General features: G+C 41.1%; 1 protein-coding gene across 1 annotated transcript in view; it reads left to right on the forward strand.

Moving 5' to 3' along the window:
• LOC126456199 (trypsin-1-like) overlaps positions 1–21,588 on the forward strand; it is a 164,030-nt gene extending 142,442 nt beyond the window's left edge. Inside the window, exons 7-8 of the mRNA XM_050091953.1 lie at positions 8,854–9,065; positions 21,433–21,588. Coding sequence (XP_049947910.1) covers positions 8,854–9,065; positions 21,433–21,588 — 368 coding nt within the window. The remainder of the gene's footprint in view (positions 1–8,853; positions 9,066–21,432) is intronic.
• The last annotated feature ends 4,499 nt before the right edge of the window (positions 21,589–26,087 follow it).

A 26,087-nucleotide genomic window follows, 5' to 3' on the forward strand; every position in this document is an offset into this window, starting at 1 on the left:
ATAAATCATCTAAAATATCAACAATTAAGCGGAGCATTGTGCACAGACTGTCTATAAGAACTTCTGATAGCAGTAACTGTCTCTTAAAGTATTGGGGGGACAACCACAGCAACTGTCATTACTCGAAAAATATATTAATTTGCCTTTGACATCCTTAGACCTGAGCTTCGATTTTGTGAATCAAAAGTTTATATTGGTGGTCAGAACGTTGTTGTGGGACAAAACATGACTATAATATTAATATTAAATTTAAATTTAAAAAACTGGCGTGATTCAACAGAACATTAGTGCATATAGCAAATATTCTACATTATAACTCAAATATGTTTTTATGCTAGTAATAAAACGTTTTCAGGTATTGCTTTGATGGATTTTATTTATAAAATGAAAACTGGATACATAAATATATTTATGTTAAGTATCACAAATTTTATTATTGTATGTGGAAACAAACGGAAAATTTTTCATAATTCAACAATTAGTTCATGGAATTGCAAAATAACTTCCTTTTTTCTGTGAAACAAACATTTATTTAGCATTTAGTGCGCTGCATAAATGTGAAGCTCTTACATCCAGACAATCCACATCTGAAACGACTTTTCTGGGTATTATTCATCTCAGTGAGATGCATGAAATAGAACTTCTTTTCTGTTGGTATCGGCACAGACTCTGATGTTCTGTAACCCTTCCTCATTGGAACTACCCCATCTTTGTTATCATATTACTCTTCTTCTTCTTCCTCTTGCGTTCTCTTTTCTGGCTGTGGATGTATGGGTCGTTCATAAATGCAGACCCAGTTCTACATCGAAGAAACTGTATCGCATTATTGGTGTCATGAAATAATGGCATGGTTAACAATGTGTAACAAGCAGGCCGCTGTGGCCAAGCGGTTCTAGGTGCTTAGTCCGCAACCGCGCTGCTGCTACGGTCGCACGTTCAAATCTTGTCTCGGGCATGGATGTGTTTGTCCTTAGGTTAGTTAGGTTTAAGTAGTTCTAAGTCTAGGGGACTGATGACCTTAGATGTTAAGTCCCATAGTGCTTAGAGTCATTTGAACCATTTGAATGTGGAACAGAGATCTTGATTTTTTAATATAATTTTTGTTTGTCTAGATTGCGTGTTTATAAAATTTTACCGGTTTCGACAGTAATAGAAATAATCTTCAGACATAAAATAAACAGAAAAAATATTGTTCGTAAAAAGTTCTACCTACTTACAATAATCAAAATATGAAATGCAAGGAAAGTAACGAATATTATACCATAAAATGTGAATATGGGAAGTTGGCCAGATTGCTTCCGGATGGGCCGTCCCCTACTCGTTCACAGTGCGTCGGCGACTGACGGCAACAAGGAGACACACTGCGACGGAAGAAAGCGACCTTGGTGGCAGCAAGGGACCTATCCGTGGCACAACGCACTCTCTCTGCCCTTCTATATTTTGTTTTTTATTTGTTGAATTATTTCATAACTTACTAACATGAATTTTTGACGGCACATCTTTGCTTTGACGTAGCTTGCATTTTGTTTTTTAAATTATTTCGTAATTTACTAAGGAACACCTTCCACTATCAATTAACAGTCTGCTCATTTGAAATGTTGTTTTATCTTCTATATGCTCTACCTATATTCGATTATTATCACTTGTTAAACTCTTGAACTCACCAACATTCTTTTGTATACATTTTTAACTTCGTTTTACGATGATAAATTTTAGTATGTAATTGTCCATATGGTGGTGTCCTCTATCAGACGCATGCCTCTTTGTATCTTAAATAGCAGCATCACAAACAGTAGTTTTATAACTCAGTCCTTAAATATACAACATCTGACGTGTTCCACTCTGTGACAATATTTTATGGTATGTTCTTTGTTACTTTCGTTACATTTCATATTCTAAGTGTTGTAAATAGATAGAACTTTTTACGAATAATATTTTTTTCTGTCGATTTTAAATTTGGAGATGATTGTTAACACAATCTAAACCGGAAATATTTTATAAACTCGCGATCTATACAAATAAAAGTTATATGTCAATTATTTGATAGTGTAGGCTGTATTAGCATATTGTAAACACATTATAACTCAAAATTACTAAAACAAGCAGAAATTTACCTTTATTTCTCGTAGCCATGCTGACGCTGAGATAAACAGGTTTCTTCAAGTAGATGCTGAAGCCTACATGGAGCTTGCAGGAACGAAAACAAATAACACACAGAATGCACAAGCTGTAAAGTGTACGTTACAATGGGTCGCAATAAATTTAGTTTATTGCCCGAGCTATGAGAAAATAAAAGTTGAACATAGCATATACGCTACGTAAGGACTGAGGATGTTAAATTGTGGGTCGTACAGGGGTTTGTCAAAGATATAGAAATACGTGAGAAATGCATGCTGGAACATAAATGCAGATGCTAAAAGCGAGTTGCGCTCTTTTATTTCACAACGTGCGGCACCCGTGAAGTATTCTCGATGCGTTGCGAGTGTCAGCCGTGGTGAAAAAAAGTGTTGTGAGTAGTTGTGAGTGCATTATGTCGGAGGTAAGTGGATTCGAATGTGGGCAAATTGTTGGTGCTCGTATTGTAGGTGCTATAGGAACCAAGGGAGGAGAAATGTCTGGTGTTTCAGTAGGCACTGTATCAGTGATTCACACTGCATACAGGGAAAGCGGGAAAACGTCATCCACTAAGTCACAATGCTGAGTGATCGTAACAGACTGTTATTGAAGAGGAGTATGATGAAAAATAAGAGAACGAAAGCTACAAAAGTCACTCCAGAACTGAAAGTCGCAATCTAGAATCCTGTCAGCACCAATACAACACGAAGGGAATTCCATAAGCAAGGAAGTGCAGGACGATATGGAATTCAAAGCCTCTCAATAGGGATGAAAATGCTCGAAACAGGAAAACGTGGTGCCGAATCCATAATACCCTAACTAAAGAGCAATAGAAGAAATTCATTTGGTTGTATGATTGTTGTTTCACACTATTTACAACTTCTGACAGAGCTTACGTCCCAAGAGTGAAACCATAGCGGTGGTTCAGTGATGATTTGGGCAGCAGTATTGTGGTATTCCACGGGCCCCATGGTTGCTCAGCAAAGGTTTCATTACTGCCAAGGATTAAGTAATCATTTTAGCTGATCAGATCCATACCGCGGTACAATGCTTCCTCCCCAATCGTGAGGTTGTTTTCCAAGGCCACAGGACGCCTATCCACAAAGCTCGTATCGTCCAGGACTGGTCTTGCGAGCACGAGGATGAACTGTCGCATCTCCCCTGGGCAGCACAGTCACCGAACCTCAATATTATTGAGCCTTTGCGGTCTACTATGGAGAGAAGCGTGCGTGATCACCCACCTCCCCCATCGCTACCTGGAGTTGCCACTATTTTGCAGAAATAATGGAATAAGATTCCCTTCAAAACCATACAGGACCTGTATTTATTCATTCCGAAACGACTAGAAGCTATTTTGAATACCAACGGATTTCCTGTACCGTATTAGACGTGGTAATGAGTTGTATTTTTGGTGTTTCCATATTTTTATGCAATCCTTGTAACTTTACCTTGTGTGTACGAATACGCCCAGTCTTTGCAGTGTAAGATCATAACGCCTGAGACAGACAACACGATAATATTTGTGAGACAACCGATGTATATGCCGCAAGTAAGTGTGACTAGACCCCAACTGTAACATCTTACCAGTGGAACGGGACGTTATTTTTGGGTAAACTAGCAATACACCGAACCATTAAAAAGCGGTATGTGGATACCCACCGTATAAAGATTGGCCGCTTACAAAATTTTTAATTTAAAATCTTCACACACCCATCCGAATGAGGTCGTGAGAGAAATCATAGTTTTCGTTAAGACTGACTGAGACGGGGAAAAGGCTGAAAGTGAATCTTACACACGCTTCTCAGATTTTTCGCTAACTTACTCGGCTGGAAGCTCGATAAATATAATTCTTCTCCAAATTAGGTGCTCGAAATTTGTTATTGATCTCGTGAAAATGCCGGCTAGCGTTGTTTGACATTTGGGAGTTGAGAACATAGCTTTCTTCAAGTAGTTACCATGATAAATGTCAAAAAGGTTAAACTTCTGGAGAATTTATATATGGAGCCATGCAACAGTAACTTAATATTTTATGCGTTAGGAACAGCTACTAAAGTGGGTAGTAAGTGTGCTGAGCAGCTGCTCAGCACCCAGATAACAATAATTTAGTCCGGGTAAACTGAAACAGTTTGTTAGAGAAACCGCGCAGCTGATGCGCAAGTAAGATAGAATTACCGAAGATGAGTTTTTATCAACAGACTTCCCATTACGGAAGTAAATAGTATGGAAATGAGTCTTAGCAAGATACAACACATCTCGGAGACTTTTCGAGTATGGTAAGCAACCATTATAACCACACTCAAAGCTAGTGTCAATCTTTAATTAAGTTATTTTATCAGTTGAATTGCAAACACTGTAATAATACATTTTGAATGATGGGTAATCCAAACATAGAAAATTAATTATTTCTTAATTAATAATGGATCTCAGGAGTAATACATCCATTATTTAAAAAAGCAGGTAGAACCAACCCAGATAATTACAGAGGAATAACCCTTCTCGACTGCACATACAAAATTTTCTCCCGCATAATTTACAATAGGATCAAAAACATTCTGGAACCACAACTTGGAGAATATCAAGGAGGATTTCCACCATACAGAAGCTCCTTGGACCAAATTCTTAGCCTGAAACTAATAATGGAGTATTACAAGTATAGAAACAAACAGTTTTTAATCTCATTCATAGAGTTAAAAAAACATATGATAGTGTTCATAGACCCACACTTCTAAAAATCCTTAGAGCATATGACCTCCATACCAAACTGGTAAGACTCATTCAGCTAACTTTTACTAACACAAATTCAAAGGTCAAGTTTGGAGGAGAAATGTCAAAAGCTTTCACAATAAAAACAGGACTCAGACAAGGTGATGGGTTGTCGCCTTTGCTTTTCAATGTGGCCTTCGATTACATCACGACAATCTGGCAAAAAGAAAGTCCATGTAAAATCAAAATTGGAGAAAAACCAGCAATAAGAGCAAACTGCCTTGGATTTGCTGACGATTTAGCTGTCTTAGCCCTTGACATGGAAGAAGTTCATGCTCAGATCACAAGTCACCAGGAAACTGCTTCAAAAATAGGATTACAAATATCCTTTGAGAAAACTGAAATCATACCCATGAAACCTCTTTGCATAGATAAAATCTTCATTAATGATCAAGAATTAACATTTATACAATTTAAATATCTTGGAGAAATTATTTTTCACAACTTGGGTGAAAAAGCAACATGGATAAACAGAACCAACAAAAAGGAAAAAAGCACAGTTTCTAACCTGGTCAGCGTACATTAGAAATGTCTGTCAATAGACACTAAGATCCAATATGACAAAACTGTAACTCTCCCGGAAGCAACTTATGCTTGAGAAACTCTGTTCCAAATTAAAAATGAAAGAAGAAACGATCAACTCCTCAAGACTGAACGAAGAATTACCAGAACATGCATCAATAAAAAAATACCAGATTGATGAACTCTGGAGAATCCTCCCTAATGAAACTGTCTATTGTGTGATTGTCCCAATCACCAGCACAATCAAGAAGAAAAGTATCTCATATTTCTTTCATGTCTTACAACTGCCTGACGACAGGATTTTAAAACAACTAGTGATGAGAAATGAATCATAAATTTTCAGCAGAAATGACTTACAGAAGACCGGTAGAGATTTCAGACGAGTTAAGAAAATTGCGTTCGGAACGAATGATGAAGTACTGGGCTGAGCGCAAGGAGCAAGTAGTCTAATCTTCAAAGAGAAAGTGAACATGGAATGACTCAAGTGGTCCAATGTGGCCAATCAAGTAAAAAAAAAATGCATTAAAATATGACCTTCAGGGTATCAGTAATAATTAAGTCTAGAAAAACATATTAAATGCTCCAGTAAAAATCAAAATGAGGAAATAACAAGAAGGTGCGCCACTTACAGAATACAATGCACATGTATCATAATTACTTTTATTTGGCTTTGAATATACAGATATTGGATTGAAATTATACTTTACTACTGTTATCGGTTTTCGGAAAGCAAAACTCGTTGATAGCCGACATTACTGTTCTAGTTGTTTAAAGAAGACAAAATATCAACAAAAGGAATTGACATTGAATAAATGTGTTCATTCTACTGAAAGATTTTGGGGACAAATTGTTTGGCTTATTTCTTACATTCGAATTTAGGTGAAGATTCGGAAGAGTGACATGCACATTTGTAGTCATAGAAGCAGACTTTTGCAGGCGAAGAATACAATCATGTTAAGAATTATACTGCTTTCAAATGAAATTCAAGAAGGTGCTCCCCAAACTGTGCATTTGGAGCTTAAAACTGCGTGGACATGAAAACCAGAGATGAAGAAGTGCGGTGCAGCAGAGAGGCGTTAGAAATTAATACGCATAGTACGAAACAAACAAGTGGCAGAAAGAAGTCTACCTGTATTTAAAAAAAGACAAGTTAATGGTACGACTGTTAAGACGTTCGTGAATAGCTATGTTGGCTTCATACGAAGTAGCAGATAGGTAAATTATTGTTTGAGTCAAAAGCTGGAATACAGGAGACAAATTATTGAGGATGTTGATTGTAGTGGGTATACAGGGAGGAAGGACGATGAGTGTTTAACGTGTCGTCGACCACGAGGACATTAGAGACGAAGTGAAAGCTCGAACTGGGGGAAGAGAGTTGGCCGTTGACTCTTGAAAGGAATCATCCTGGCATTTTGCAGTAAACGATTTAAGGTTGGTTGGTGAGAGAGATCTGTAAAGTCACTCTTCCGAAGGCGAATTCAGTATACTAACCCCTTGGTGTAAGTGTTCAATGACGGAGAGATTAACTCTGTACAGGAGGAGATGGAGGCTAGTACAAAACCTCTCACTAGTTAGAAACCTTTAGGTACAAGTCGAGTCGTGTTAGATAAGGATGAGCACTGTGACTTTGTGCAACTGTTGCGATGAGGAGAACAGCAACTGACCAGCTAAAGGAAAGCATGGCAGTTTTGGAGAGCCTTCGAAACCAGGCGTTCCTAAGGATCCACTTTGCATGGTGTTTACTAGATTACAAATAAACTTCTTTATACTTTCATTAACACGCGACATCAAAAATTCTTGATAAGGGAAGGAGTAATCGAAATGTTTAGTTGTAATTACGACAACATTTGTCCAGAAATCATTCTATTAGGATAATAAGTAATGCAATTCGCAAACACGCTCTCCCAATGAGTCCGTTAGAGAGTTACGAGGGTGAGTCAGCAAATAAGTCGCAAACGCCAGAATTCTGCACATCGTTTATCTAGAAGGTTGCAGGAGATGTCGCGCGGGGCGTATCGAATACGCAGTATTCCGCGGCCAATAATTAATTATCTGTAGCCAGACTAAGAAGGCTGGTGTGCTGTGAATGCGAACCCGACTAGAACAAAGCGATTTTTGTGAGCCGGGAGGCTGTCCGCAGGGAACATCCGAAATTCTTCCCCTCTAGGGTTAGAACTGTATTTAGTAGAAATTTGTATTTAACTGGATACACGAGTCTAGCAAAGAACAATATAACAATAGAAAATTGTATTTAACTGGATACACGAATCTATCAAAGAACAAAAAGAGTCACAAACAAGGAGCATAAACAAGGAGCATCCTGACCTTCCTGGTTAGCGCCTTGTGGAACGATGGGATACGTGTATAAGTTTACAGGGGGAGTATGTTGAAAAGGAAGATAAATATCAGGCTAGAACAGGTGGTCCTGATGTCTCTATTCCAGTTTGCGACTCATTTATTCACTCACGAACGTGCATAGCTGGTTTCGGCACTTCCACTTCATAGTACTTACGATCTACTCAACCCATGTCGAATGCACGGAAGTTTGTGGGACTTGGGCAGAATCTTTTTTTTTTTTGTATTAGGCCTTGTCGTTTAGTAGATGAAATAGCTACAAACTAAAACCGACGTTTCGACCATCTTAGGAGCAAGTTTCAGCCTGATGCCCATGTTGCTAATGTCTCGGCTGTGTGACGTTCTACATTGCTCGTTTAAGTCACCGGCCGTCGCCTAAATGTCAGAGATCAGGTATTCCTGCCACTTAATGGATTTGAACCGTCGGGAAATCACGAAGTAAGATACTAAGGGAGTTTGGGGGCTCCACATTGCACCTTCTTTAGGCAGTAGATACTTGTATCGGCCACTTTACCAATGCAAGAACTGCTTTGTCCAAAACCGGGTGCAATAGCGTCTTGTACGGACAGTCCCAAGAACCTATGGGAGTGTCGAAGAAGGGTATAGTATCGGGTAAAACGGATGCACCCGCCTCACCGCTTTCCTCTCAGTCCATTGACGTGTTGGCACCATGTTGGACACGTGACGAGAATGACACCCACGTGCTTGACTCTTCTTCTCGATTGCACGGCTCTACGCAGGATGCCTGTCTGCCTAAGTGCCTCGTGGACTAAGAGTCTTGCCATGGCGAGTGCGTGACTCTTCCTTGCACTGAAAGCCAACATCATTTTCGCCGCCCACGACGCCAGTCGTCGCTGTCTGAGCACCTCACCTATGCGGTCGCTGACACCTCTCATGCAAAGTACGCGAGCGACAGGGAGCTGTGTCCTTTTTCTTTATCTGCTTTGTGTTCGGTGCATCCCACAGATCGCTTGTAGTCTTTACTGTATCCATTCGCGCTGACTGTATCGCCGAGCTTTCCTAGTTCCCGTCGGAGGCTATCAGCATCGCTCGCCAGTTGCTGCGTGTGTTTAACCGAGCACCTTGCCGTGTCCGCAGCTGGCTCTAACGCGACGATGATGGGCTGGGGCAGCACGAGCAACACCAGCCAGCCGACGTGGCCCTCGCGCCTGCAGTGGGCCGTGGTGCCCGTCATCTCCCTGCAGGAGTGCATCCCGCTGGCCAGCAACGTGCCCGGCGTCAACCACCTCTGCACCGACGCCCTGCCTGACAAATCCATATGCACGGTCAGTAATCAGCGCGTAGACCAGGTACATCCGAGGATTTAGCATTCAAATGTGCACAACAAAATTTTTGTCCCCAACATCAATTCAATTCGAAAGTCCTGTGACAATGGTACGGTGTAAGATTTGCTTGTAAGAGTTCTCCAAACTACCTAAATTATATTTCGTTTAAAATCACTGTCTCCCATTTTCACTCACATTCTCCTTCCCTGTCATCCCATATTATGACTTTTGACGTTTTCAGTGTTAAAATGTGTTATCTAAATCCTAACTAAACCATAGTACCAAGAATAACAAATTAACTCAAGGTAGAGTGACTTGTTGATTACTGATATACAGGGTGAATCATCTAAAACTTGCACCGCAAATATTGTGTAAATGGAAAGTGCTATTGACGTGCGGTTTTCAAAGAATGGATTGACAGACAGGAGCTCAGATTTTCAGTCAGTCAACAGATTGTAATAATAGTTAGAAAGAATATTATTTCTGAAAACAGATACTCTTTTAAGTGGAACAATGCCCTTTTGACAATAACAAACTAAAATGAGGGTAAATTAGAATTCCAGTGGTGTTTGCTGCATAATTCCAGTGCGACTCGTTTACGAGATATCGTATTTTGAAAAGTTCCAACACTGACTCTTATACAATACCTTTGATAGCACACACTATTAAACGACACAACTGCGTACATTGGGTAGTGGATTCAGACAAGTAACGAGACAATTGACTATCACACATTGTGTTCAAAGTGACCACACCAGCGGAAATACACGCTTCCAGTCTAGTGGAACGACTGCTGCACACGTGCTAGCAATTCAGCGGAGATGTCCCAGCAGACTGCAGTAATACGTCGTTGAATATCATCTGGTGTAGCTTTTCCCACAGAAAAAAGTCTACAGACGTCAAATCCAGGGAGCAGGTCGGCCAGGGTACTGGTCCTCTGCGTCCAATACAACGTTCTGGAAACAGTTCGTGAAGACATGCTGTAGTCTTCGTGCACTATGGGCTGGAAAGCCATGATGTTGGTGCTACAACTTCCTCCTAATCCGCAGAAGAACGTCTTCTAGCATCGGTGTAAGACAGTCTATTAAGAGGCTGCGATACTGGTGTGTTCGGTGTTCCGTCTATGCAAATCGGGCCTATGAGCTGATGGTTCACTATCTCGCACAACGTATTTACACTCCATGGTCGATGAAGTGCCACCTGACAGAGCCAACGGAGATTGTAGAACAGACCAATAGTGCATGTTTCGGCGGTTTACCTGGCCATGATTGGTGAACGTGGATTCATCATTAAACAAGATACATGAAACAGCTGGAGTATCGTGTCTTAATGCCCATGTACAGAAGTTAATACGGTTCTTATAATCGTTTCCATACAGCTCTTTATAGAGAGAATGTGTACGGGTGGAGTCTATTTCGATGGTGTATGTGTTAGGACGCTTCCCTGATCGTACTACTTCCTCGTGCGATTGCGAGGGAGCTAACGAGCGGATCAACTGTAACAGCAGCAAGAACATTATATTCCTCCTCTTCTATTGTTTCGTTTTGTTACTTTGTCCACGTGTTACACTACAACTTTCACATAACTGGTTGAAGAGACCGATAATTGACAGATGTTTAACGTCTGTTGGGATATCTCGCGGCATACACCGTATAAAAACGAACTGCATCCTTTTTACACTCTCCACGCACCATGAGCATATCGGCTTTTTCTGCGGAGGTAAATCCCATTGCCCACTCAAGACCTACTGCTTGCACACCCACACACTAACTGACTAGCAAGCTGCAATGCGCACAAGGAACACACAAGCATACTGTGAGCAAACACGACAACATCGTGCCTTGCAACCACGCAGGTTGAATGGCACAAACAAGTGTCGGTGTGAAAACTTTTCAAAGTACGATATCTCATAAACGATTCGCAACAAAATTCTGCAACAAACATCACTGGCATTCTGATTTACCCTACTTTTGGTTTGTTAATGTCAATGGGCATTGTTCCGTTTAATAAGTGTATGTTTACACAAAAATACACTTTCTAAGTATTAGTACAATCTGTTTAGTGACTAACAATGCGTGCCCCTGACTACCAGTCCATACTGTGAAAAACGCACATCGATAGTACTTTACGTTTACGCAATATATGCGGTGCAAGTTTTGCAAGTTTTTGGGGTGTGTGTGTTTGTGTGTGTGTGTGTATGTGTGTGTGTGTGTGTGTGTGTGTTTAGGACTCAACACCGAGGATATTAGCACCCTTGTTGAAATGCTCACAAAAACGTCGTTAAAATAGTTAAAACTAAAAATGCCTAAAATATAATTTCACTTAAAATCTTTCTCTCTCATTTTCACTCACATTCACCTTTCATGAAGTACCACATCGTGGCAAATGTAAAACTTTTGACCTTTTCTGTCTTATAATGCGTTGTCAAAATCCTAAGTGAACCATAGAACAAAAAAATTAACTCAGGGTAGTGTGAACTGCTGATCACTCTAAAAAATCACGAGGAACCAGGCACCCTGATAACACACTAAAAAATTCTCCATCATAATTTAAGGAAAAAGGCAGACATCTCATAAAATCGCTAAAGTTGAATCACATTGTCAGCTAGAATAGAGGGCAGGTCAGATAGTGAACTAAGAATGGAATGGTGTAATCCGACATGTCGAAAACTAGCCCGAAGTTTCTCACACAGGAAGAATGCACTGAAGGCAATGCACTGTCAAAATTTTAGCCGCTAAGGCGCACTGCAAGTACCTTAAAAATATTAAAGTTATTCATTTTGCAGCACGAAGAACCGCTGATAACAGTGGAGTTTCATTTTGGCGTATATTTCGTATTTCGTGTAAATCTTTCTTCCATTTATACTAGTTATGTTCAGATTTTACGAAACGAAACCGGCTTTGCACACTGTTTAAGTGTTTTCTCCCTCCTTTGTTTAACCAAAAAATTCACAACCTTTCCTATCTAATTGAAAGTTACTACTGGACGTGTTTTCTTTGGACTTGGAAGGAACTCTGTTTGTTCTCTGGACTTTAATTAGCGCAACAATCATGGTTCGAACCACAGTCCACAGAATCGTCCGAGTTATTTCCTGATTCTTGTGACAGTTGCATAATTTCTAATGAAATGTCAACATCATTGGAATGGATGTCCAGCAAAGTAAGACATACGTAGGTCTTCAAGAGATGTAGATGAGTTAGGTTGCATACCACGTTCTTCATAATTCACTTTTGGACGGTTGGAAACGTTATTTGAAGACTGGACATGGAAAACGCTCTAAGTGCCTCGTTTTTCACAAACGCTATTGTGTTCTCGGTACTCTGTTGCATGTACCTAAACCTGATCCAAGTGTCAGATCGTAGAAAAATGTTTCAGACATTCATTACTAGAAGGTGTGTGGTCTTTGTGCCAAACAGCGCTTCCATCAGGAGTTCCGCAAGCTAAAGCTATGAACCTATTCTGCGTAATTCCAACGCATCAATGCATACAACTGACTCCTTTGATTTTAAAGATGCTGTTGTCAGTGTAGGCAAGTAAGATCTCAGAATGCAGTATGGGCAATGTGCCTCATACTTATCCATCTCAAATACTCGTAGCTATTAAAAATTCATATCCTGGAACAGAAAAACGAAAAAGAAGTCAATGTATTCAGGAGAGAAAAGCCCATGGCGGATACGCTGCCGTACTTGATCTGAAAGACCACCCATCAGTTACAAAATAGAAAAACAGCACAGGCAGTTTTACAGAAAACTTCGCAACATCTGATCCCGAGTTCGGAGTTGTATAAGAAACTGAGGAATGTTTTTTCATGAATTTAACGTTGTTATTCTGTTGTAAAAGGAATGAGTTACAATATTACCGCTGTATATCTGTATTTGTATTATCACAAATGAAACGTAGTGGCTTGGGTTCAAATGGCTCTGAGCACTATGGCCCTTAACATCTGTGGTGATCAGTCCCCGAGAACTTAGAACTACTTAAACCTAACTAACCTAAAGACATCACACACATCCATGCCCGGTGTAGGATTCGAACCTGCGACCGTAGCGGTCACGCGGTTCCAGACTGAAGCGCCTAGAACCGCACGGCCACAACGGCCGGCGAAACGTAGTGCCTCTATATTAATGACAATTGGAACAAAATCATCCTTACTGACACTTAGAGCCTGACAGTTTGCTGATGTGGTACTTGTTTATTTTCTGATTTGCCTCGTTATTTTTTGCAGAGATGGAATGAGCAGTATAATCATCTGGTATCAGATTACCCTCTCAGTTTTTTGGATTCAATAAATTATGTACAAAAAGAGATATACTGTCTTTTAATTCACCTGACAAATGCGAGATTTGACACTTACAATGTTTTCCACTTGCGCTCTTCAATTGGATTCCACGTTGCTGTGAAACTCTGTAACCTGCACAGAGGCAGATGATGTTAGCAACACGTACCAAAAAATCACAAAGAAAGTTAATAGAGGTTCATCTCCATTGTTAAAACTTAGCGATACCGTTTTCAATGAGTAGCAAATTCGAGCGAATAGTAACAACTGTTTCAGGAAAACTATCAACGCCGGCCAGAGTGGCCGAGCGGTTCTAGGCGCTACAGTCTGGAACCGCGCGATCGCTACGGTCGCAGGTTCGAATCCTGCCTCGGGCATGGATGTGTGTGATGTCCTTAGGTTAGTTAGGTTTAAGTAGTTCTAAGTTCTAGGGGACTGATGACCTCAGAAGTTAAGTCCCATAGTGCTCAGAGCCATTTGAACCAACCAAAACTATCAACGGAAACTGAAACTCGCTTTGCAAATTACGATCGCGCTGGCCCGTGTCATCTGTTTACCGATGTGCTGACAACCAGTGATTTGTGCCCGCCATGTTGCGCATGTGCTGTCTGCTAAGCTACTGCAGGGTATACATTTCTTCAGCCACCTGGCGAGCTACGAATTTGCAAATTTCAAGATTAAAAAAAGTCTTGCAGGGTGTCTTAGGAACTAAAATTTTCACACTGCGTTCCTCTCGGTGTATTCTTCCTGCACAAAATATTTTCAGGGTGGTTTCGACATGTCGGATTGGACAGTTCCCTTGTACATCCTGTCCTCTTAAATAGAAATAAAACACATTCAGTTAAAAACACTACATGGTGGAGGGTCCTCCCTCCAGAGAAGAAAGTGATGCTTCATTAGATTGTTCCCTACCTCAAGGCAAGTGAGGAGGAATTTGTGGTACCTCAATGGACGGAAGGAACTCCTCGGCCGTGTAGTTGGTTTTCTGCTACTTCTTCTTCTTCTTCTGCCAATCCAGAATTACGATTTACAGCCTGTTCCAGCCTCACCATCTCTTCCCCGGCCTTCCCACACTCCTTCTTCCAAAACGATTGAATTCCGCTGCTTGTAAAGGGATTAATGGCTGCACTCCAGTTCTTCTCTTATTTCTTCTTTTCTTGTTTTACATTCTCTTTCTGCAGTCTTTCACTGATGTAGGAAGGAACTTCATCTCTGATATTTCAGGTTGTCTTAGGTCTTTTGTTCTTAATGTACAACTTTCTGCTCCGTATAAAACTACAGATAGTACCATTACTTTATAAAATTTCCGTTGGGTTTCTCTGCTCGTTTTACCCTTGATGTTCTTCCTGTCGTGCCACATATGTATTGATAGATGCTGATTTTCTCTTGTTGTGTTGCTGATGATTATATTAGCCTTAATGGGCTATTTTACAAAAATACATACTTTTTATTTTTGTTGTCGATATCTTCAGATTGAAATTTGGACTTATGTTGTTTAATCTACGTACCGATATTTATAATTTGTCTTCACTTTCCTATAAAATTATCTGGTTGTCGACAAAAAGCATGTATTTAGAAGTTCACCTATCCCACTTTTTATACCTTGAGGTATTCTGTCCTTCATCCATAACCTGACAAGGTCGTCGATGTAGATGTTGAACAGTTTTGCCTTACTACCTAATTTATCTATATTTTTGGTATCACCTCTTCGCCAGGATTCATTCTGATTTCAGTGTTTTTATAGACAACTTGGCGTGCTTGTATCAGGCTCCGGGTGAAACCTCTTTCCTCCATTATTAACCAGAGTCTTTTTCTGCGGATGCGATGAATGCTTCTTCATAGTCGACAAATGCTAGGTATGATTCCAAATTGGATTCTAGACTTTTTTGTATAGTTTGTTTCAGAGTGAAAACATCGTCGACACAGGATCTTCTTTCATGGAAGCCTGCTTGTTGTTCTAATACATTCGAATCAGAAATGTTTCGAATCGTTTCATTAATTATTTTGCTGTAGATTTTGTAAGGAGCTTTCTGAAGACTAATTCCCTGTAATTAGTTACGTTACTTCTCACTCTCCCCTTTTTTAAAAACCGAAATAACTTTAGTGCATGTCCATTCTCTGGTATTTCATCCGTACGCCGACACATGTTGTGGAGATGGAGCATCCCGAATTCTAGAAAGTTAGCCATATATCAACAGTTCTAAGTTAATTGTTGCTCATTTTATCCAGATGGTTCTGTAATTCTTCGTAGTGCATTTCTGTTTCATCCTTTTGTCCTTCTCGCGTTGTGTAGGTTCCTGTAACTGTTGATGGCTTCTATCAAAGTTAAGTCTCACTGTGATGATCCTTAGGTCTACTAGAAAAGATCACCTTATGTTTTACTAAACATAATGTGTTGTCCATCACTTTCGGCGACTCTTCTTCACTCCACTGTATGAGCCTCTACCTCAACAGAGAGGATATATTAAAGGACAGTTTTTGTGTTTTTTGTTTCCTGTAACCCCTGTTTTACTCGTAATTTGTCAGATTTATTAGATCTGTCCCTTTCACTACATTTATTCAATTGGCACTTCTGCGTCCGGTTCATACCATAATTTCTTATAGTGATTTATCCAAGAAGGATATTGATACTTGCAGTATCTATGTGTGTTCTTTCTAGCTGTCTGATCAATTTATATACAATATCCTGTCTATCGTGCATGTCATGTTCGGCTCTGATTATGAACGTATCCCTGATGATCTCTGTGCCGACCTTACTATTTTGTGGCGTTTCCTTTCTGGTTTTATTATATTTTTTATTTAGCTTCTTCAGTCTGTTTCTGCAAAAACTCTCTGTATGAAATTTTCTGGCAGATCAAAACTGTGTGCCGGATCGGGACTCGAACTCGGGGCCTTTGCTTTTCGCGAGGATGTACTCTTTCGACTAAGCTACCTAAGCATGACTCTGTACCCCTCCTCACAGCTGTGCTTTCGCCAGTACCTCTGCTGCCTTCCAAATTTCACGGAATTTCTGCGAAACTTGCAAGACTAGCACTCCTGGAAGAAATGATATTGCGGAGACATGACTTAGCTATAGCTTGGGGGATGTTTCCAGAATGAAATTTTCACTCTGCAGCGGAGTGTGTGCTGGTGTGAAACTTTCTGGCAGGCGAAGGAAACCGAGATAGAGTCTCGGTCCGGCGCACAGTTTTAATCTGCCAGGAAGATTCTCCTCAGCGCATACTCCACTGCAGAGTCAAAATTTCATTCTACTACCTATGGGCTTCATTTTTACTTTCTACGCCTTCTTCTAACTCTTCATCCCAAATTTTCAGTCCCCCTTCTTCTGTTCTTTTTGGTTTTTTCACCTAGTACTTCTATAGTACGATATTTTTAATGTTTTTAAATTCTTCAATTAGTCCTTTATTTGATGGCATTTGATGGAATAGTTAACCTGCACTGGTATAGACTCCTTAAACTCTCTTCTTGGAGCAGATGCGCCTTAAAAGCTTTGTTTGGATTTATTTCACTTAATTTTCCTCATATTCGGATTCTTCCATCTTTCCCACAGCTGAATCTTTGATTTAATAAGACAGTGATGTGCACTCACATTTGTCACCGTATATAGGTGTGCATCTTCCACTCCTGAAACTAATTTTTTATTTATAATTATACAGTCAGAAAGAAATCTGTAGCCTCGTGCAGATCATTTCTTTATCTAACTTTCTTTCTAAAAAAATTTTTAGTTACTTTGGCTTCATTAAAGGCGTCAGACACAGTCAATTTTATACTGTTGTTATTAAGAGTATCTTCTTCATTGTGGCTCATCAACCGTTCTTTACCTGTTCTTTCATTTAGGTCAGCCGGCCGGTGTGGCCGTGCGGTTATAGGCGCTTCAGTCTGGAACCGCGTGACCGCTACGGTCGCAGGTTCGAATCCTGCCTCGGGCATGGATGTGTGTGATGTCCTTAGGTTAGTTAGGTTTAAGTAGTTCTAAGTTCTCGGGGACTGATGACCACAGATGTAAAGTCCCATAGTGCTCAGAGCCATTTGAACCACTTTTTTCATTTAGGTCACCTGCCAAGATGACATGGTCAGTGATGTTTACTTTATTCATGTGTTTCTGTAATTCTTCGAGGACAAATCTGTTTCTTCCTTCTTTCCTTCCTCTGGTGCGTAGATTCCTACAACTGTTAGACGTCCGCAAACTTCAGTCTCACCGTGACGATCGTTTCGTTTACTAGTCCTTATTGTCGTATGTTATGTTTTATCAATGATAATGTAATGTCCGTCACTTCCAGCCATTCTTCTTCACACGCCCACATGAATCTGTACTTCAATATTGAGGATATATTATACCACAGCACACTGAGCCACCTGATTTAGAATAATAGCTTCTTTGGCTGACACTTCATCTAGTTACTTCCCTTGAATTCCATCGTGTCCTTCACTTTCACTACGCATCCCTCTGATTTTAACTTAATTATTATTATCCCACAATTTCCGTGAGTTCTTTGTTTTTGTATGGACAATATGCGTTTATCTACTTCAGCCGTGATTAAACTTACTTAGAGCACGGCAGACACATATGAGTTTAAGTACTGTACTTGTAGTTGACTTCCCAATTTGTTTGGGCTGTAGGAGTTAATGTATCGTTCACAATTATGTGATAAAATGAAATTTAAGTTGGCAACGATTATTTTGATTAAACCAGAGGCCGCTGGCTATAGAGAATGGTAGGAGTTTATATGTGAAGGATACAAGATTGAGGATAGTGTTGCCGTTTGGTGGTAGGAATAGTAGTGGTGGCGGTGGTGGTTCTCTGTTGTTGAAGCACTTGTATTATTGTACTGGAGAAGAAGATGGAAGTGCTTTACACACTATGACTGTCTCTTCTATGTGGTAGCTGCAGTGGAAGCCATTCTACTGACTTGTGCCAGTAATAGTTAAGTAACGGACTATAGGTCGGGAGAAAGAGGACAGAGTGGTCAGTGAGTTAAAGGCCATTACCTAATTTGGGGGAAATGGAGATTATGGATCGCTACTCGAAGATTTTCAGGGTGACGAACGGCAGTACATTGACGTCTAATACAGGAACTTTACAAGCATAAAAGGACTCTGCTTGGTTTGATAGTAAGTCTATTTTGATTTTGGACCTGAAATTAATATTTGGCAGAGGAATGTTAATGACACTGCAAACGGGTAGTGTGCGGAATAGTTATACAGCGTGATTTTTTCCCACCGTGTGCAAACGCTAGGGATTGATCGATGAGAGGATACGGAACAAAAAAGGTATAATGAACTTATAGTTTCCATGCTAAAGACCACTTGTTCAGTCATACTTTGTTACAGAGACTGCGGTCCAATATGCGCTGTACGATGCAGCCACAGTTACAGTATGCATAGCTTTCTCTTAGAGGATGGTACTGTTCCACATACGTCCTGCCGTAGCGCCCTCTCCTGCTATAATCATTGACAATGTTGTGACCGATTCACTTCTTTTGCTGACTCGCCTTGTAGTGAATGTGATACAGCGTTGTACACAATGGTTCCGTATTCGAATCGAGGCTTGCCGACGGTTTGTTTACTTACGGAAAGGCAAAGGACAACGGGCTGCGGGCAGCAAGGTTGTATTAGGAGACCTATCTCCGCCGACAAGAACCACAGCATTCAATGTTTGCAACAGTGTTTCGCTGTGTGTCTGAGACAGGGACGTTTCAGGAAGCAGGAAATATTGAAGGATGTACCCGAAACGTTCGAACACCAGACTTGGAGGATAATGTGATTAACACTGTGGAAGGCGACTGCCGTGTCAGTACCAGGCAGTTGGCCAGCCAGTGGAGGGTAAGCCAGACGACTATGTGGAACATTCTCCATGACAATTGTAACTGCCCTTATCACTTACAGCGTGTGCAGGGCTTATTAGCGACAGACTTTCCTCATCGGGAGCAGTTTTGTCACTGGTTTCTTCTCCAGGCAACCACGATTCTACGATTTGTGTCGTCCATCGTATTCAGAGGTGAGGTCACCCTTACGCGGAGTGGTATCTTCAACTTTCATGACAGTCATCTGTAGCATAGCAAGCAGAATCCCCACGGTACAGTGACAGCGAATCATCACAATCGGTGCAGCTCGAATGTGTGGGTCGGGATAAATGGTAACCGTATTTTGGGACCGGTTTTCCTTCCACATCGCCTTAAAAGGCTGGGACTGTCGGCATTTCTTACGGGCGACTTTGGCTTCCCTGCAGGCAGAAGTGCCATTGACGATTCGAATGGTTACGTGGCTGCTACATGATGGTACTCCAACCCACTTCGCCGTTAACGTCCGGACGCATCTCAACCGCGTCTTCCCGGTCGATGGATCGGACGAGGGGCCTCCTCGTTCACAGTGTCTCAACCCGTACGATTTCTGATTATGGGGCCATCTCAAAAGTTCAAAAGTATCGTGGTTCAAATCAAATGGCTCTGAGCACTATGGGACTCAACTGCTGTGGTCATAAGTCCCCTAGAACTTAGAACTACTTAAACTTAACTAACCTAAGGACAGCACACAACACCCAGCCATCACGAGGCAGAGAAAATCCCTGACCCCGCCGGGAATCGAACCCGGGAACTCGGGCGTGGGAAGCGAGAACGCTACCGCACAACCACGAGATGCGGGCAAAAGTATCGTGAATCCAGAGCCCATTCCAGATGTGGAGACACTGGAGTAGCGTATTCATGCTGCCTTTGACGCTGTTCGGATGCAGCCTGGCGGATGTGAACGTGTGAGACAGAAAATGCATTCGTTGAGTCACGTGGAAACCATTTTCAACACATACTGTAACTGTGGCTGCATGGTACAGTGCGTATTAGACAGCAGTCTCTATAACAATGTATGATTGAATAAATGGTCTCGAAAATGTAAACCGCCGGCCGCGGTGGTCGTGCGGTTCCAGGCGCTCCAGTCTGGAGCCGCGCTGCTGCTACGGTCGCAGGTTCGAATCCTGCCTCGGGCATGGATGTGTGTGATGTCCTTATGTTAGTTAGGTTTAATTAGTTCTAAGTTCTAGGGGGCTGATGACCACAGCAGTTGAGTCCCATAGTGCTCAGAGCCATTTTTTAAAATGTAAACCACGCATTTCCGGACATAAGTTCATTAGATCTTTTTTGTTCCGTATCCTCGATCAATCCCTATAGTTTGTACACGGTGGAAAAAATATGAGTGGAAAGGCATAAGGAAAGGTTTGTGAATGGGAGTTGCGGTGCTGGGAGGAAGGAGAGAGGGGTCGAGAAATGACCTCGTAGGAGACCAATGCTGGAGATTTCGAGGCACTCTCCGTACCTATAGGAATAGAGTAATTTCATTAGTGAGTGAAGATACAAGATTGCGGTCTAAGAATTACTTGCAAATAGCAAGTCTGCAAGAACTGTTGAGATATGTATACATCTGTGTGTGTGTGTGTAAAGGGACGAATGAGAAAAAAGGGACAAAAGGGCTGGAAATTGCCAGATAAAATACACATAGAACAGTCCGACTCCTGAAGGGCATAACCCTTTGGCAGTCTTGGTCTGTTGTCTAGTTTTGTTGTAGGCTTGTTTCAGATGCAGCATTCAACAATTCAGTAAGTTAGAATTGGAAGGAAAATCAGCATTGGCCGTATTTTGTTGTTTTATTGTCAGCAAAATCGATTTTCGGTCACTTAGTGACCATCCTCAGTGCTGTAATATACAATTAAAATTGGTAGGCAGTGGTATCAAGCTATAACCACAATCTTAGAGCGATCACATAAAGAGTTTCATCTGATCGCTCTAAGCTTGTGGTTATAGCTTGATACCAGTGCCTACCAATTTTAATTGTATATTACAGCACTGAGGATGGTCACTAAGTGACCGAAAATCGATTTTGCTGACAATAAAACAACAAAATACGGCCAATGCTGATTTTCCTTCCAATTCTATCCACTATTTGGTCTTGGTGCACACAACACGCCATGGAGTCGCCAATCAATTCAATAAGTTTTTAGCTCCACAGGTTTAGGGGCTTTACACTATTCCTCCTAAGTTTTCTGACTTTAACCTTCTAGAACGTGTAAGTAGTGTCCGTGTCAGACCTTGGCGGTAGCGATACAAAGAACTTTCTGTGTGCTTGCAGCGCGACCCCGGGGGCCCGCTGGTGCAGGACGGGGTCGTCATCGGCATCGCCTCGTGGAACCTCAACCCCTGCACCGCCTACCTGTACCCCTCTATATTCTGCCAGGTCTCTAACTTCCTCGATTTCATCTACGATGTCATGTCATCCGGAAGGTAATGAGAAGAGCCGGGTCCGTGCATGCTTTAGTTATCTTAGGAAGTTCTCTGCAATTCACGATGATTCAGTCTTTGGAGATATCTCTTCTGTAAACTAAACACTTGATTTTTACTGTCTATCCCAAGGACTGTGACAGCTGGCCAGTGAAGATAAAGGTAATACAATATACGTGTTCCTGTTTATCTAAGAGTGACGACTGAAATTTGTATCTACAGAAATTCCAGCTCGTTAATCAGCTTGAAAACGAGTGTAAGCGTTATTTTGCATTAAAATGATGATACTGGCAATTGGGCAACAGTTTTCAACATACCCAGAATTTGTATGTCAGCCTCACTCCAGCTGTGCGTGAGAATGTGGACACACACTTACGATGTGTAGCAGTTCGATATATAGCTCTACTCTAACTTTTTGTCTTTATTTTACATGAAGTATCTTTCGTCTTTCTCGCCCTGTGTAATGCAGTGATTTTTATTCCTAGACAAGCCATTTGAGTATTTTGATAGAGCGAGATGACGAAGACGTATCACGCTTCAAACACAGCTGGTTGTATGCAAATCCCTCACTGGCCGATCTGAATTATCTCCCTCATGGTTTCCCCATGTTATCGCTGTTGTAAACGAAAACAACACGAACCATCACTGTGAATAAAGACCCTGGGTGTACAGAATGGCTATGTCAATACCGTATGTTTCGTGTACCGCTTGACATTGGTTATTTTCATTACGTTTATTGGTGCAAACGAAATAAACACCTTACCCAGGACACTCTGCAGTGTGAATACTATTTCACGTGTGTTTTTATAACAATGGACCGTTCGTTACTGGATATGGTTTCCCATTCAAAATGATAATGAATTGGTTATCACTGAAATCCCTCAAATTGTATATTGGAAGTTTATGGCTAAACAAATATAGAAGAATTTGCAGAAAACTATTAAAGATTAACAGATCTTGTTACTTAGGCGGAGAAGATTTTGAGGCCATAACCTTTTTTTACTTTTTTGTTGCGTTCTCAAGACAAGAAGCAGAAGTTATTAAAGTCCACCTGGTAATACGAAATTTATTACGGTTTCCTTTCTTTTGTGTCGTGTTCTTCGCGCTTTAGTTCAATTTACTGTGGCGCCACTTTTTCTTTTCTTGTCCTGGGGATTTTCAGTAGCTAGTTCAAATGGTTCAAATGGATCTGAGCACTATGGGACTCAACTGCTGAGGTCATTAGTCCCCTAGAACTTAGAACTAGTTAAACCTAACTAACCTAAGGACATCACAAACATCCATGCCCGAGGCAGGATTCGAACCTGCGACCGTAGCGGTCTTGCGGTTCCAGATTGCAGCGCCTTTAACCGCACGGCCACTTCGGCCGGCTCAGTAGCTAGTGCAGGAAGTATAATAGACGTTTTCGGTATTACGGCTTTGCTGCTGATTTACGCGTAGATCAGTCACGATCAGTTGTTAAAGTTCTGTTCATTGATGCAAACATATTTAACTTGAGACGTAATTTAATTTTTGTGATTGTAATCCTACAAAAATATGAGTCAGAGTTTGGTCTGACGGATGAAGATGAGCTCCTAACTGATATAATTTTGTTTATCGCTGTGGCATCACAATCCGACACACCCTTAGTCATGCTGATAATATACTTTCCAGGAAGCGGTTGTTATCACAGACAAGGAGAACATCATCCAAGAAGAAAGTAGGTCAGGCTGACGACTTTCACGAATATACGTCGTTAATGCAGGGACTTCCGAAATGCCTTCACGAAAGAAGACAAAGTAAATATACCAGAATTCTAATCGAGAACAGCTGCCAACATGAGTAACGTAGAAGTCAATATCCTCGGAGTAGTGAAGCAACTTAAATCACTTAATAAAAGCAAGTATTGTGGTCCAGACTGTATACCAATTAGGTTCCTTTCGGAGTATGCTGATGCATTAGCTCCATACTTAACAATCATATACAACCGTTCGCTCGACGAAAGATCCGTACCCAAAGACTGGAAAGTTGCACAGGTCACACCAAATTCAAGAAAGGTAGTAGGAGTAATCCATTAAATTACAGGCCCATATCATTAACGTCGATATGCAGCAGGATTTTGGAACATATATTGTGTTCGAACATTATGAATTACCTCGAAGAAAACGGTCTATTGACACACAGTCAACATGGGTTTAGAAAACATCGTTCCTGTGAAACACAACTAGCTCTTCAATCACATGAAGTCTTAAGTGTTACTGACAAGGGATTTCAGATCGATTCCGTATTTCTGAATTTCCGGAAGGCTTTTGACACTGTACGACACAAGCGCCTCGTAGTGAAATTGCGTGCTTATGGAATATCGTCTCAGTTATGTGACTGGATTTGCGATTTAGTGTCAGAGAGGTCACAGTTCGTAATAACTGACGGAAAGTCATCGAGTAAAACAGAAGTGATTTCTGGCGTTCCCCAAGGTAGTGTTATAGGCCCTTTGCTCTTCCTAAATCTATATAAACAATTTTGGAGACAATCTGAGCAGCCATCTTCGGTTGTTTGCAGATAACGCTGTCGTTTATCGACTAATAAAGTCATCGGAAGATCAAAACAAACTGCAAAACGATTTAGAAAAAAATATCTGAATGGTGAGCAAAGTGGTAGTTCACCCTAAGTAACGAAAAGTGTGAGGTCATCCACATGAGTGCTAAAAGGAACTCGTCAAACTTCGGTTACACGATAAATCAGTCTAATCTGAAAGCCGTAAATTCAACTAAATACCTAGGAATTACAATTACGAACAACTTAAATTGGAAAGAACACATAGAAAATGTTGTGGAGAAGGCTAACCAAAGGCTACGTTTTATTGGCAGGACACTTAGAAAATGTAACAGACCTACTAAGGAGACTGCCTACACTACGCTTGTCCGTCCTCTTTTAGAATACTGCTGCGCCGTGTGGGATCCTTACCAGATAGGACTGACGGAATACATCAAAAAAGTTCAAAGGAAGGCAGCACGTTCTGTATTATCGCGAAATATGGGAGAGAGTGTCACAGAAGTGATGTAAGATTTGGGATGGAAATCTTTAAAAGAAAGGCGTTTTTCGTTGCGACGGAAACTTCTCACGAAAGTCCAGTCGCCAACTTTCTCCTCCGAATGCGAAAATATTTTGTGGACACCGACCTACATAGGGAGGAATGATCACCACGATAAAATAAGGGAAATCAGAGCTCGTACGGGAAGATATAGGTGTTCATTCTTTCCGCGCGCTATACGAAGTTGGAATAATAGACAATTGGGAAGGTGGTTCGATGAACCCTCTGCCAGGCACTTAAATGTGATTTGCAGAGTATTCATGTAGATGTAGATGTAGATATAGAATAAAATCACACGTTTTCGAATATTGTCATAGAAGCGCCTTCTCATGGACAATGTGCATGTGTATTTCCATTCAAGCTCTCAAAGATGTCCGAATCCTACTAAAGTTTCTATTCTTCTGGGCCAGCTAAGAGCAGCGGGAGCGAGATGCCAGTATATGGCCAACACCAGCACTTAACCAGAACAGTATGGGCGAGAATGTACCGGGTGTTTATAATTAAACGTTTTCTGCTTGAGAGGGCCTCCATGAAGAATGAGTGGTCGTTGGACATTGAAACTTTGTGGAAGCATTTTTTAGGACACGCGGTAGAGAACTTACAAATCAACCATTAAAAGAAACACATTTTAATTACCACGCGAGAGGGTAAAAGTTGTTAATTGCGTACCATGTTTACGCTCCAGGTTACAAACAGTGCTTAATGTGATGACCATCTACATCCACGACAGCCTCGAACAGCACTAGGAATGCCATTTCACAAATGGTCGCAGCATTTTTCGAACAGTGGGCCATGGGATGTTCAGCTGTCGTGAAATAGTTCATGCACTGCTTGAAGATAGCACATTGCGTCCAGCATTCTCAGCAGTGGCCACAATAACTTTTTTAGCAATTTGTGGTTGAATGGGCCTCCTCTCCCAGGAGCAGTTCCCAAATAGCCAGTCGATGTTCTTCATCACCGGTGCACAAAGAGGATTCTCCATATTCCTTTAATGCGCCATACCCGCGAAGAAGAGCACTATTATCGCTATGGTTCTGATAAAAAAGCTTTACGTCTAAATCCCTACCCACCTGCCACTGTAATGCACTCTGATGTTTGTGTTTCAGCCCTACGTCGCCGTAACAGTACCAGCGCCTATCGACAAGTCATGACACTAACACTAATAAGAATACAAATCCTGTAGCGCACAACCTGAACATCATTCTTGTAAAGTTGGGCACCCATACGATAAATAGTTTTCTGTTTATACTGGCTCAAGCAGCGTAAGTTTAATTATAACCACCTTGTACTTCCCTTGACGTCGCGTATACGGAAAGGATTGACGCGGTTGGTAATCCAAGAATTTCTTGCGTCGACTCGTTGAGGAAAAAAATGGGGCTTAGAGAGAGGAAAAAATGAATTCTCGTTTGTAGCGAGCAACAACATGCAATATCGTC

This window comes from Schistocerca serialis, chromosome 2, assembly GCF_023864345.2.
Source record: "Schistocerca serialis cubense isolate TAMUIC-IGC-003099 chromosome 2, iqSchSeri2.2, whole genome shotgun sequence".
Classification (NCBI taxonomy): domain Eukaryota; kingdom Metazoa; phylum Arthropoda; class Insecta; order Orthoptera; family Acrididae; genus Schistocerca; species Schistocerca serialis.